Below are 13,503 nucleotides of genomic sequence, written 5' to 3' on the forward strand. Positions count from 1 at the left end.
CTTGGGTTCAAATCATAGCGTTGCCCACTTATATTAATCTCTAGGGGGCTATGCCCAATATCCCGTAGATGAAGTCTTATCCTATGCACGTGGACGGAACGGTTCACACGTATCTATTGCGATTGTGCGATAAAGGGGGAAAGAAAAAGATGAACCGTTAAGTTTTAAGTTTATCATGCATTCTTTCTTATGAATCCCAGCGTCCTTGCGGATTAGCCAATTTAACATCCACAGAAACCAGCGGGAGCTGTATTTGAAAGTGAAAGACGTTGTGACCGAATCCCGCATGGCCGAACGACTCGGCTTCTAAATCCCGATCGTCTCTGGTCAAGTCCCACTTTCCCGAAGAGTTGGTAATCAATAGCGGTCATGCAAATCGCGCAGTGATTTGTCAGTGCGAGGGAAAAAGTCGTTCTTGAAGCGCTCCAATCTGGCTGCAGAAATGTGGTTTGAGTTAGAAATGTCAAGAAGAAAGGTTATGTGGTGGTTTGCTTGCAATTGGGGGATGTTTCACTCCACATGCCTCATGGGATCGGAGAAATGCCCAAGATGAGATTGTCGACATAAAGTGGTCCTCTCCATGATGGAGAAACTTTCGGGACAAAATGCAACTTGGGTTGGCAACTTGGCACTGCCATCGACTTTCTTTGCAAGTAAATACCCGAGAAGTTGAAATTGCTTTCAACACGCATGACCTTGGAGAAAGTTCTCCTTGTTCCCTCTTTTGGATGATCGCTGGGTGAATCACAAGCTGCGGAATCAAATATTCAAAGTTCGTCCCGCCACTGCATATGCGCATTTCTTGCGCATAAAATCAGCCGTTTGCCGTGTCGCGATACAGGTGTTTTCCTCATGAAGTTGATTTTCATCATTGGCCGAATGGCTCGCCTGTCCAAACCATATCGGCTCATCCTTTGAATTGTTTTCATTTACTCGATGCAATTTATATTTTTGACTCATTGGCTTGGGTCAGGCCGAGCAAGATAAGCACGGGAAAATTACCAAAATAGTTATAAATCTATTGCAATTGTGTCAATTCAGTCCTAAACCTTTTGCATTTGTGTCAATTCAATCCATCCGGCTAATTTTGGCCAACCGGCGCTGACGTGAATGCCAGTTGACGGGCCAACGCTGACGTGGCAATTTTTAATATTTTTTTCGATTTTTTTTATGATTTTTTTCTTTTCTTTTCTTTTCTCTTTCCCTTTTATTTATTTATTTATTTATTTATTTTGCTTTCCCTTCATCTTCAACCGGCGACCGACCAAAGGCGGAGGCCGGCAAGGTCGGCCTCGCCAACCGATGGCAAGGTTCAACCTCACGAGCAACAACGAGGACAAGCCTCGCAATGCCTGGGCGAGGCTCGACTCGCCAGATCTTGCAAGGCTCGTCCTCGCCCAGCCACTAGCGAGGTCGACGCCAGTGGCTGGGCGAGGCTCAACCTCGCCAGATCTAGCAAGGCTCACCTTCGCCAGCAGCCAACTGGGCCGACCTTGCCGGCCAGAGGTTGAAGATGAAGGGAAAGAAAACAAAAGGAAAGGGAAAAAGAAAAGAAAAGGAAAAATAAAATAAAATAACAAATAAACAAAATTAATAAACAAAATTCAAAAAAATAAAATAACATTAAAAAATTACCACATTAGCGTTGGCCGGCCGGCTTCCACGTCAATGACGGCCGGCCAAAGTTGGCCGGATTGACTAAATTGGTACAAATGCAAAAGGTTTAGAATTGAATTGGCACAAAAAAAAGGTTTATGAGTGAATTAACATAATTACAATAGGTTTATGATTATTTTGGTAATTTTCCCAGATAAGCACAAAACCTACGTTGCAAAATGTACTAATATTGAAAGATCTGAATGGTGCTGAGATGGGTTTGGATGTATGATATCATATTACGACTATACTTTTCTCACTTATCATACAATCTATCTAGATTTTCTTAACGTGTTGATGGATCCGGTCAATTTTGTTGAACACTTTGCTTCGAAACCTGTCTAACTAGGTACCCAAAATTAGATGGTGGCTCCTTTCGTGTGATTTTAAATTCTATGGTACTTCAACATCAATAGAAGTTGTTCGAGCATACGACTCGTTGGCTTTCGAGAATACTATTGCTACCTGACATTCTGAAAGTATCCAAAAGTTCTCCAAAACTCCATTTTAGAACAGCACAGGAACCTCTTATTAGGGGGTATGCTAATAGTTTTCGTCTCATCAAGTGTCATCCAAAATCCTTTTCGACTCCACCCATCCCTATCCTTCTAAGAGGTACTTACGGTGAAATCGCAAGAATATGTATCTAGGAGGAGGTTCCATATATACTTCCTCAGTAAGATTGCCACTGAGGAATACATTAACTTCCATATGGATTGATAACCATCGCTTAATAGAGGCAACAACAAGAAGACTTCATAATAGAAGTAAGACGTGCAACTGGACCAAACTTCTCATTATAGTTAATGTTGCGGAAGCCAAGCGATCGAACAATAAATTTGACAGAATAAGAAAATAAATTGGACACCAGATTTACGTGGTTCGGTCGTAGTGAACTACATCCACGGGGAGAGCAGCACGGAATTCCACTATAGATCAAGCGATACAACGGAGATTACAACCACACTCGAGTCACTCAAACACTCTAAGTGTTTCCCAAGTCCCAATTACACCCAATAACTCACGCAATGTTTAGCCCCACAATTCCTCACGAAATAATCTCTCAATCTCGCAAAGGAATTATACACAAATCTTAACACAAGATTTAATCGCTACGAACACTTGAACTCTTGGTGTAATTCCACGAACAAAATCTCGAACCCGATGCCAAGCACCCGCAAGCAAGTGGCGCTTCAAGACTTCATGGATATAACTCAGCCAAGAAAAACCCACTACAAGCGTTCGGTTGGAACGACGCTTCTTGTCTTTCTCTCTTACCTCTATAAAGAAATCTTGAGAAATATTTATATTAAACCCAACGGCAGAGGGAAGTGAAAATTTCCATCGTGAAGATTGCCACATCAAATAGGAAACAAAGTCCAAGTAATACACGGTCAACCAAAACCAAATTTTGGACTTTCCTATTTTATCTTTCCCTTTGGCCGATTACACTAACAGAAACGTATAATTTGTGTGCCCTTCTTGTTTTATTTTATTTCCTCTTCTCACCCAGACTTTCCTTTCTTGTTTTGTTTGGAATCCTTATCCAGCCAAACTTTTACACCGAAAAGAAAACTCTGGATTTCCATGGCTTATATTTGGACGTCCGCAAATACTAATTCATCATGGGTCGGGTTTCGTTCACGTGCTCAAACTCGAGACATATTTTCAACAGTTAATGACATACTCCTAAGTAAAGCCTTTTGCTACTAGTCGAGCTTTGTAGCTCTTCCACCGTACCATTTGCCTTCATTTTGATCTTATAAACCCAATTACAACCTATAACAGACTTTCCAAGAGGCAAATCAACCAAATCCCCAAATATGAGATTTGTCTAACACTTGCAACTTATCGACTGTTACTTGCCGACAAAGAGGGTTAGAACCAACATCTCCATATAGGGGAGGCTTTTGAAAAGAAGTAATAGTAGAATAACAATGGAAATCACGAAACCAAACAGAAAGTTGACTTACATGAGTGGAACGATGAAGAGGTCAAGAGTGAGTGACCAAGGGTGGAGAATTCGCAGATGACGCAAACATGTCAAGAGTTGCTGAAGTGGGATCACCAGAGCTATCTGCATCAAGATTAGGAAAAGACAACTCTGAATAGGAAGATTCAAAAGTAGATTCAAGTGTGTCATATGCAGGAAATAGATGCACTAAATGATTGGTAAAGAAGCGAACAATAGGAGAGCATTCGAAAGGACAGAGAGATAACAACATATTTTGTTCCTAAAAGGTAACATGACAAGACACGTGAAGATAATTAGAGACAGGATCACAACAACTGTATCATTTGTGCTCAATGTCATATCCAAGGAAGCAGCATATAGACGAGCACGAAGTTCTAACTTCGTGCATTTATGTGGAAGAAGATGCACAAAATAAGCATCGCTAAAGACTCGAAGAAGATTGTAATTAGGAACACTGCCATATAAGCATTCATAAAGAGAGATTTTACCTATAGTAGGTGACGGAGTACGATTAATAGTGTATACAATAGTATGACCGGCCTCTTCCCAAAATTGTTCTGGACAAGAGGTTGAAATTAGAAGAGTGTGTACATCTTAGATGTGCCTATGTTTACGCTCTGCTCAACCATTTTGTTTGGAAGTTCCTAGCCAAGAACGATAAATGATGGTACCGTTTTGAGAAAAAAATTCTAAAATACTTTGGGTCTCTATATTACACGGCATAACAAAAATAATCATCAACAAAAATCACAAAATTGTGAGATCCTCACATAGTGAGAGTAGGAGATGGTCCCCAAATGTCAAAATGAATTACATCAAAGCTAGTATAAGAAACAGATCCACTAAAATCAAATGGCGAAGTATGATGTTTTCCCAACTTACTTGGGAAGAAATTAAAAGGTTTATTAGCAACATAACCTAAATGACCACTTGAAATTAGATGACCTAATCTAGAGAAAGAAAAAAACATGGCCCAATCGAGAATGCCAAGTTAATCATTCGGAAGCTTTAAAGAGATAAGCTCGAATAGTTGTCCCACTTTGCGGCTATTCAAATGTATGTCCCATCCATGGAATCTGCAAGCAATAACTATTAGAGGAAAAGTGAAAGTCAAAGTCAAGTTCACACAATTGTCCCACAGATAATTGCCCCACAGATATCAAGTTTAATGAGGTTTACAAACCAAAAAAGTGTCGCGTAATGCCATTGTTGACGTCAAAATGTTTCCTATAAGACTCACTATCATCAGTAAGTTATCAACTGTATGAATAGCAGGTGCTTGCGAAGTTAATAATTTTGACTTAAATAAATTGGAGTTGGAAGTTATATGATTGTAATATGCAGAATCAAAGAACCATGAATCAGAAATACCTAGAGGGACAAACAAATAGAAGTGTTAGAAACAGAGGAGCCAAAACTATCAGATTCTTGAAGAATGAAACAAAGATCTTATAAGGATAAAGCAACAGATGGGTCGTTAGGGGAACCCTCAATGATAGCAGTAGTGGTGGATGGGCGTGCAGGTGGACGTCTTTATTGGGATCGGTTGTTCATTCTCGTAGGTTGCCTGGGTTTTCATCGACAGCAATTGGACGCAAGGTGACCATGTCGGTGACAATGCATACATTACACTGTGCGCGATGAGGAAGAAGTGGGGGGCGGCAAGCACCGCATCTATAGGAGTGGACAAAGTAGTGCATTGAGCCTTTAATGTAGCAAGTCGAGTCTCCTCAGTCAACAACTCTAAGATAACTTCCTCAAGACGAGGTAATAGATCTCGATGTAGAAGTGAAGCTTGCAAATGTTCAAATTCATCAGTAAGGATCAACAGAAATTTCATAACACGCATACAACCATGATATTTAGCAAACTTGCGAGCATCAGAAGTCGCTTCCCATTATGGCTCTGATAAGATTAGTTGATTCCATATAGCATGTATAGAGGATAAAAAAACAATAATAGACTGACTTGTATCCTAATGCATACAAGGCAGATTCCCTAATAGTTAATACCGACGAACAATATCCAAGGTGGAATATCGTATGGTAAGCAGATCTCAGGATTCATTTGTTAAATCGAGGCGACTGAACTGAAGTCTAATAGATAGAATTGAAATGTTTCTAAACCAAGTAAGGGTCTGATGGTTCTTGCGATGACGTCGGCAACTGGCACGAGCGTCGGCACGTGGAGCGCATGGCAACATGCGGTGGCACGTGCGGGCTACTACTATGGCGGTTAGTGGTGAAATTTTCCAAATTTGGCTCGTCTAAGGCCGACAAGTCTGATAGTGGTATTGGTTTTTTGAAACAACCAATGAAAAGTGTCAAAATAGCACTCAAAGGCGTCAGACTTGATGGATCCGAGACGTGACAGTGCATGGTGGCGCGTGAGGCGACGTTCAGTGGTGGATCACGACAAAATCCCAAGATCTGACCAGTCTGAGCGCGGCGAGTCTTATGGTGATGTTCTTTTTACGAAACAAACAACAAAAAATGTCAGAACAACACTCAAGCGCAGTGATGTAATGTTCAAAAACGGAAACCAGTGCGGCTAACATAAACCACCGTATAACTCGATGGGCCCTTCCTCAGACAAGAGGTGCTCAGATACTAAGATAAACATAAAGCAAAAAAGAGAATTATATAATTTTTGTATATTCATAATAAAGAGTACTTGAGCTTATGTTTAAGTTTTCAAGATGACTATCTATAATAATAGTATAGTAAACTATCAATGGCAATCAATTAGGATCAATCGAGAAAGATAATGCACCATCCTAAGAGATATACAAAATTAAGGGATATCTCTAACAAAAACGATACAAGTTTCAAGACTACTCTTGGTTGGGCGGTCAAGCCTTTTAAGAATTTCTCTTTCCCTCCTTTTCACCTATGGCTTTTTAAGAAGGATCTTGTTAACAATTACTTCTCACCCATTAGAAAAATATTTGTATTTCACTAATCATACATGACACGAGACAGACACTGCATTAAAAATGACAAACCTTTCTTTAAAAAGCTCTTTCAAAAGAAGAGGTATTCTTGTTTCTTTATCTAAATGGGATTGCTTATAAAAATAGTATATATTAAAGTTGTATATATCAATAGAGTGGAAAGATAATAAAGAGAGACAAAGAAAGGATTTGTTTTTCAAACCTTACTTTTTTATATAATGTGAGATAGTAACTATACTTTTTCAATTGGGAGAGACGGCCGAGTGGATTAAAGCATATGTGTTCATAGATAATTGGTGCACCTGTTCCTTCTCTGTTTTTGGCTCTACCTTCTCCTGTCTTTATTTATCCTTGATGCACCCTCAACCTTCTACGATTGTGCACGCAATCGTGAATTACCCACCAAAAATTACAAAAAGGAGTTGCTACATTAACTGTGCATTTCTAGAGGTAAAATTTGCCAGTATGTACAAATGTGTTGCACTAAGTATTCACAGTTCTTGGATGCGGACGTTGGATGGTGGAGCCACCGGCTATCTACTCATGCCCAGTTTCATCAGCAGCCATCTCGATGCGGATCAACAACACCTAAAATCAAAACAAAGAAAGCATCCATTACAAAGAAGGAAGAGCAAAGCAAATCACATGAAATCATAGTTTGTCCAGAGAGCACTCGTTACTTAAATTAACTCACTTGATCAAGCTAATCGCATATAAAAATACTATGAAACTAATAAGAGATGCCACGATATAAATAAATGCTCCAACATTGAATTCCGTCCCACAAAAGGCGTCGGCACGTGTCCAAAAGGCATTAGTTACGGGCAAAAAGGAAAAGCAAATGGGCACTCTTAGGGTAATCTCGAAGACACAAATCAAAACCCTTGTGCAAAAAGGTTGGTATAAGTGATGTACGAAGACATTGGACGAGATGAAGCAATGAATCTCACTCACCACCAATAGTTGTTGTGCCTTCTGGGCCAAAATTTGGGCATGCCAGGGTGATGTCCGTAAGGGTAGTGATAGAGCTCGTCTTCTCTTCTGGCGTTCCGAAAGGCGCAGCAACCGATGGAGTAAAACAGGACGAGAAGCAGGAGGACGACGACGTTGAGGAGCGAGACCTTGTGCCACGTCCTCCTCGCGTCCTCGAGCACTCCCGCTTTGCACGAGTCGCAGTCGTAGCACAGCAACGTTGGCGCGTTGTTCCACTTGTAGCAGTCCGGGTCTTGTGGCGCTACCGTCTCCACGTTGTACACGCAAGACGTCGGTGGCTTGCAGCATCCTGACTGCACTTACAACGCAACATTAATTTTAGCTTGATTGGTAGTGAATGAAAGGAGCTATGTATCAATCCATTAGGTTTGGCCTGCATCTTTCGTGATATTGAGCTCTTCCTTGAGGACGAAGAAAGCAAGAATCATGTTAGATTGAACCAATTGGTTAGGGGATGAATCAGATTCACGTAAAGAGGTGCCTCTAATTAAATCGCCTATAATCCTTCGTTTTGTCTTCAAAGTTTGATTAGCCCAACTTACATGGATGAAATTAGATTGCTTCTCTATAAACTAACTAGCCTAAACAAGAATCTAAATGGAGATTAAGCAAAGTACAAATTAGACCATAGCCTAACCTGTACAGGAGACAAATCCTTCACTAAGTAATCCATAGGCGTCCAGGAGGCAATCTTCTCGCAAGTCCTTGAACTGAAAATGCAACTCTTGATCTTCCTCCAATAGCGAGGGTCCTTGACCCTGTCCCTCAGCCACGGCGAGTACCCGTCGAGCCTGTACTCCTCGTACTTATGGCCAGGAACCGCCACCCCGCCGCCGTGGGCGGTGATCACAAACCCGAACGCAGTGAAGGCCATCAAGGTCGCTATGAGGCACAGCATGACCACCAAGTAGACCCAGAGCGCCCACACGATGTTGAAGCACGCCCCGATGAATCCCACCAAGGAAACGACGAGGATGACAAAGCCGATGACAAGGAGCGGCGTCTGGAGGGTGTGTTCGCACGTGGTACCGCTTATCGCCATCCACAGGCCGGCTCCGATGATGGGTATCGAAGCCAAGAGCGAGAGGAGGTTCAGGAAACCGACCACCGTGTTGCTCATGAAACGACGATACATTGTTGAGAGATACTATGAGTGTGTCTCGTGTATCTGAAAGGACTAAGGGAAGGCGATTCTTGCAATCTTAAGACGTGATGTCTGCTTTAGCTTCTGTATTTAAATGAACACAAGTTCAATTGTGCCTTTAACTTTAGGGCCAAAAGCTTCGAGAATTCAAAAACAGCCATAGCTTTGATCTGCTTTTTTGTCTTTTCGGCTTTCCGTGTGTTGGGTGTTCAATTATAAAAGTTGCATCCCAACCATGAAAACGACCATATACAATTCGCACTTCTTAGCCATTAAGGAACTCATTAATCTAGTGCACTAAGATTTATGTTTTCTTTCCTTTTTTGAATCGTATGACCCGAACAAAAACACAAAAAAATTAGACCCGAACGAAGAAAGTAGCGTGGCGCGCTGGACTCACGTCCTTTTCTCGCCTCAATTTCTATGTGGAGAGGCTCTTATTCAACAACATCGCAATTAAAAAAAACAAAAAAAGGAAAATAAATAAAAATTTGCCAAGATTCAGTGGCTAATCAAGAAGGAAGATATAAAAATGAAGGGAATGTACAAATGGGAGAGGGGGGACTAGAAAGAGAGGCCGGGCAAGGACTGGTTGTTCAAGAAATGGCGGAACAAGAAGATGGCGAGCCTGGGCTGGCCCAATGGGACCTCGTGTCCCGCGCCTCTCACCGTCGCGTAAGTCAGGCCCTGGTATTTCTGGCTCCACCCACCAACCTGGATCGCACCCCATTTTCAGATTCACCACTGTTCAGATCTTTGCATTTTCTTGGTAGTTAACGCGAACGAGAAGGTGATGGGAATTATACCTGCTGGCGATCATCGTACCAAGCGTACCAGCTGGCGGTGGCCTTGAGCCCGAGAGCTTTGATGGAGTACCGGGTCGCGGATAGCGGCAGCACGGCGTCGGTGTCGCCACTGGGTGACACAGCGTTCAAGAGGAATCAAGAACGATCTCATACGATAGGCAGTGGTTAGAAGGAGGAGAAAACGAAGACGAGAGCTGACCTGTAGACCCAGATGCGAAGACCCGCGGCTATGAGCTGTTTGAAGGTGGGAAGCATCGATTTCGGGGAATCTGTCCAGTTTGCCCTTACCACCGAGCTGCAAAGACAGAGCAATGGATAGAATCAGGGTCACCAAGTGTCTGAGGAAATGCCAGAACGAGTTTCGACGGCTGAGGGAGCGAGCCCCGAGGATGGCGAGACCTGCAAGCGGCCCAAGGATGGGGGATGCGAGTGACGTTGGCGTGGAGAGCCCTTTGAACGCTTCGTCGGTTCATGTACTTCTTCGTGTATAGCACTATGCACTCGTCGTTCCCTCTGAACCTCCATGGCTGACATCAAGAAGATAGATGATGAGCTAAGAGAGTATATGCTGACGCAAATTTGTTCAATTAGATTAATACTTGGGCAAGATTAAGAATAGATAGGATATAGATTGGACATGTCCGTGATGTCATCATGGTTGACTCTACTTTCGTAGAACCCAAAAACGAAAGAAGTTCACAGTTTTCTGAGACAAGTAGGACCATATGGCCGTGCCGACCGCCGGATGCATTCACGAGATTACCCATCCCATAGCCATAATCACGAGAGACGAGTAATGATTGGTCAAATGGGTATTAACTTTTGAAAACCCAATTCCAAGATCGCGCTCTGCCTTTTCATGGCCAATTTTTATAGGTCCACTAATCACTTGCTCGGAACTTCTACCTAAGATTTTTTATCTTGTAGACGATCAATCATGATTCGATAAATTGTGGGTAAGAGCCAAGTATATGGTTATGGCTGCTATATGGCTTAAAGACCCAAGATTTTTCTTAAATTTCAGTGATAACATATAGGAAGCAAATGAGGTAAGATTAGTGGAAACAAAGCATGGTCGGCATTTCTTTTCCTTTAAACCCCAATGATGACATTGACTTCAAGATTTTGACTGAAGACTCAACTTATGACAGACGCAATCACAACAAAAGTCACAGTTAAAAGCAAACCCATCTAAATCAATAACTAAGAAACAACTAAAAACCAGATGGCTTCGTTTCATTGTTAATGTGATAGATCCGGCCTGGTGCAATTATCTTGAACTGTGATTTCCTTGATGCATGGAGAACAGTTTCAATGTTTGTTAAAGAAATGAGTGTAGAAAATTCGTGGCTTGTTGTCCAGTATTACGAGTTCTGAGTAGGCTCACCAAGGACTGGTCCAGACTCTGCTTGAGCGTGCCCGCTGCTGGGCAAGGGCTGTTATAGATGCTGTAAGGGTCGATATTCCCGAACTCGGTAGAAGCGCGGAGTTGAGCCGCGTTACACTTGTTGCGAGGAAAGAGGAACGAATCGTATGGGCAAGATTCATTCAGGGCTGCATACGTGGAGTCCGATATCAACCCATGGTTCCACCAAAACTCGAACGTGCCGACGCTATCGTAAAAATCATCCAAAAGAGGATTTCCCACCTGCCCAGAAACGTCAGATCAAATAAAAGGCACGAGATATAGCATTATCGACCTAACCTTGTCCGTCTCTTTCTCAACGTACATCAAGATCCCCAATGATTTTCGAACAAAATAAGATGTCATATTATATCAGCATGATTGTGAGTTTATACGGATTTGTGTCGTTGACATTCTGTCCAAGGAGAGAAAGACAAACAAGAAGCTTCTTTGAAGTCGAAGACAACACAGTGACGTACCATGAAGCCTTTAAAGTTAAGAACCGGGTTCCTTGTCCCGTTGTTGTGCTGTGCAATGACCAAAGACAGCTCAGGGATGTAATGACCTGCAAATTACGGAAAGCGAACATCAATCAAAACAAAGATTGAGACAGTTACCGGAAAAAGGAGGTGCAAGGGATGGGTTTGTACCTGCATAGCTTTCCCCGGCAATGTAGAAAGGCCTATGCTTGTATTGAGGGAACCTCTCGAGCCAATTCATTAGGAATGTGAAGGCATCTTGAGCTGCACTACCAAAACAGCTGGTAAGAAGCATATCTTTGCCTAGACCAATTGGTGGTGTATTCATGATCTCATATGAGATTGCCCGAGAGGAGTCGATCCACAGTCAAATTGATAGAGATGGTTCAGATGAACCAGAGTCGTTCACATTAAACAATTATAGAGACGAATTCATTTGAATGTAGAACTATTTTTGCTGTTTAGATTTGAGAAAGAGAGAGAGAGACCTGTTCTCTTGTCACCAGGGGTGTATACATCAGAGGATGTGTTGGAGTAAGAAAACCCCACACCAGCAGGAGAGTCCAGGAAGAGCAAGTTTGCCACTGCAAAACCAAACCCCATCAGATTCAAACTGCACATGAATATGTCTTTACGACGTAGAATCCCATTTCATGCACATTGCACCCAGCACATCACAATTCATACTCGCTCACCTCTGTTCCAAGCATAGTGGTTGAGGGACAGAGTCTTGCCATCCGGGCTCACCCGAAACGGCCCCACCTCCTCCGACGCGCCATATGCCACCGAGGAGCAGCCAGGCCCGCCATTGAGCCATAGGACCAGTGGCTTCGACGCTGGGCCAAGATGGCGCGGCACCTCGATCAACCAGTAAAACAGAGCCCTCCCAGCACTCGGGTCCACCGTGACATAGCCAGAGTACTGAGAGAAGGTCACGTTCGCCGGCTGGCCTGGCAACTTAACGATCTTGTCCCTCTTTTGTTGGACATTAATGGAAGTAGCAGAAGTAAAAGATAGCAGCAGGGTTGCGAGTACTAGAAGAAGGCGAGGCAAAGAACAAGAACTGTCCTTGCTCGTGTTCTTAGCGCTCATGATTGGGTTTGAAGAAACGTCCCTGCTTAGCTTTTGGTCAGCTATTGGAATGGAGTTTGCTTCAGCTCAGCGAAACTTTTGTGAATTGATTTCTAAGTGATGCCCTGGGAATTTATTGTGCCGTGTGAAAGATTGATAGGATTGTTTTAGGATGACCACAATTCAATCATTTTTATACTATTGATAATGTTGCTGGTTGTTGACCAAAAAAATAATAATAATATTGCTTGTGAGACTTGATTGCTTAGCTCGTACTGGCTCTGACTTTTTACCAAGGGGCAGGGTAGCAACCCTTTATAACTAACGTCGGACTGAGGGTGACCGCCGGGGCGTTGGCCCGGTCGGTTGATACTCGGTGCAATTTTTCTCCATATATGCTCTAATTTATGAAATTTCGCAAAAAAAATAATCTCATCTCGACCTCTCAAACTGTTCTCTTTTTATCTCTCGTCCAAGCTAGATTTCTATCTTTTCTTGGGGAGGAAGGAGGACCTACAGAATATGATTGATATGATTTCCCCATCTCACCTACCCTGAGTCATGCTAAAAAATGCTTTATCAGTTAGTTATTAGTTAAGAAAATGGCCTTGTGGGGATCAGTAGGTCTCTATATGTACCTAATACATTGAACAGAATGTCATCCGGTTACTAACTTTGATGTGCACGGCTCTTTCTCTTAGCTTTTCATTGACTGGAATCGCCGAGCGTGAAGTTCCGTGCTGTGGAATTTCATGCAGATCTGTGCTCGCCTTCCTCACTCCGAATTAAGATCTGCAGGTTTTAATTAGGACGGTCTGAACTTCGTCCATGAATCCATTCATTAAAAAAGAAAAGCAAAAGGAGGTAATGAACACGTGAGAACCCATTTTGCTGTCAAATCGTACAATCTGGAAAATCTTTGAATGAAACAAATTGACTTAAGACCACATATAGACATCATCAAATCAGAAACTCATTGGATCCCACAAAAGTCAAAGCCATCGAGATCAAGGTTGCTCAT

The 13,503-nt window shown here is 42.4% G+C and overlaps 2 protein-coding genes across 2 annotated transcripts; both read right to left on the reverse strand.

The window, feature by feature from the left end:
* Positions 1-6,960: 6,960 nt before the first annotated feature.
* LOC115673363 (tetraspanin-5-like) lies at positions 6,961-9,083 on the reverse strand. The gene is made up of 3 exons (XM_030595516.2): positions 8,215-9,083; positions 7,539-7,870; positions 6,961-7,172 (listed from the first exon to the last, which is right to left on the reverse strand). The coding sequence occupies exons 1-3, from the start codon at positions 8,710-8,712 to the stop codon at positions 7,163-7,165; spliced, it is 840 nt and encodes a 279-aa protein (XP_030451376.1). The 5' UTR covers positions 8,713-9,083; the 3' UTR covers positions 6,961-7,162.
* A 143-nt stretch (positions 9,084-9,226) lies between these two features.
* LOC115673362 (serine carboxypeptidase-like 28) lies at positions 9,227-12,632 on the reverse strand. The gene is made up of 9 exons (XM_030595515.2): positions 12,107-12,632; positions 11,900-11,995; positions 11,583-11,675; positions 11,412-11,497; positions 10,915-11,175; positions 9,927-10,054; positions 9,727-9,822; positions 9,528-9,636; positions 9,227-9,435 (listed from the first exon to the last, which is right to left on the reverse strand). Exons 1-9 carry the CDS (start codon positions 12,501-12,503, stop codon positions 9,286-9,288), a joined length of 1,416 nt encoding a protein of 471 aa, XP_030451375.1. The 5' UTR covers positions 12,504-12,632; the 3' UTR covers positions 9,227-9,285.
* Between the last annotated feature and the right edge of the window lie 871 nt (positions 12,633-13,503).

This window comes from Syzygium oleosum, unplaced genomic scaffold (genome assembly GCF_021117445.2).
Source record: "Syzygium oleosum isolate NSW1041296 unplaced genomic scaffold, Sole_v2.1 Sole_v2.02, whole genome shotgun sequence".
In the NCBI taxonomy this organism is placed as follows: Eukaryota; Viridiplantae; Streptophyta; class Magnoliopsida; order Myrtales; family Myrtaceae; genus Syzygium; species Syzygium oleosum.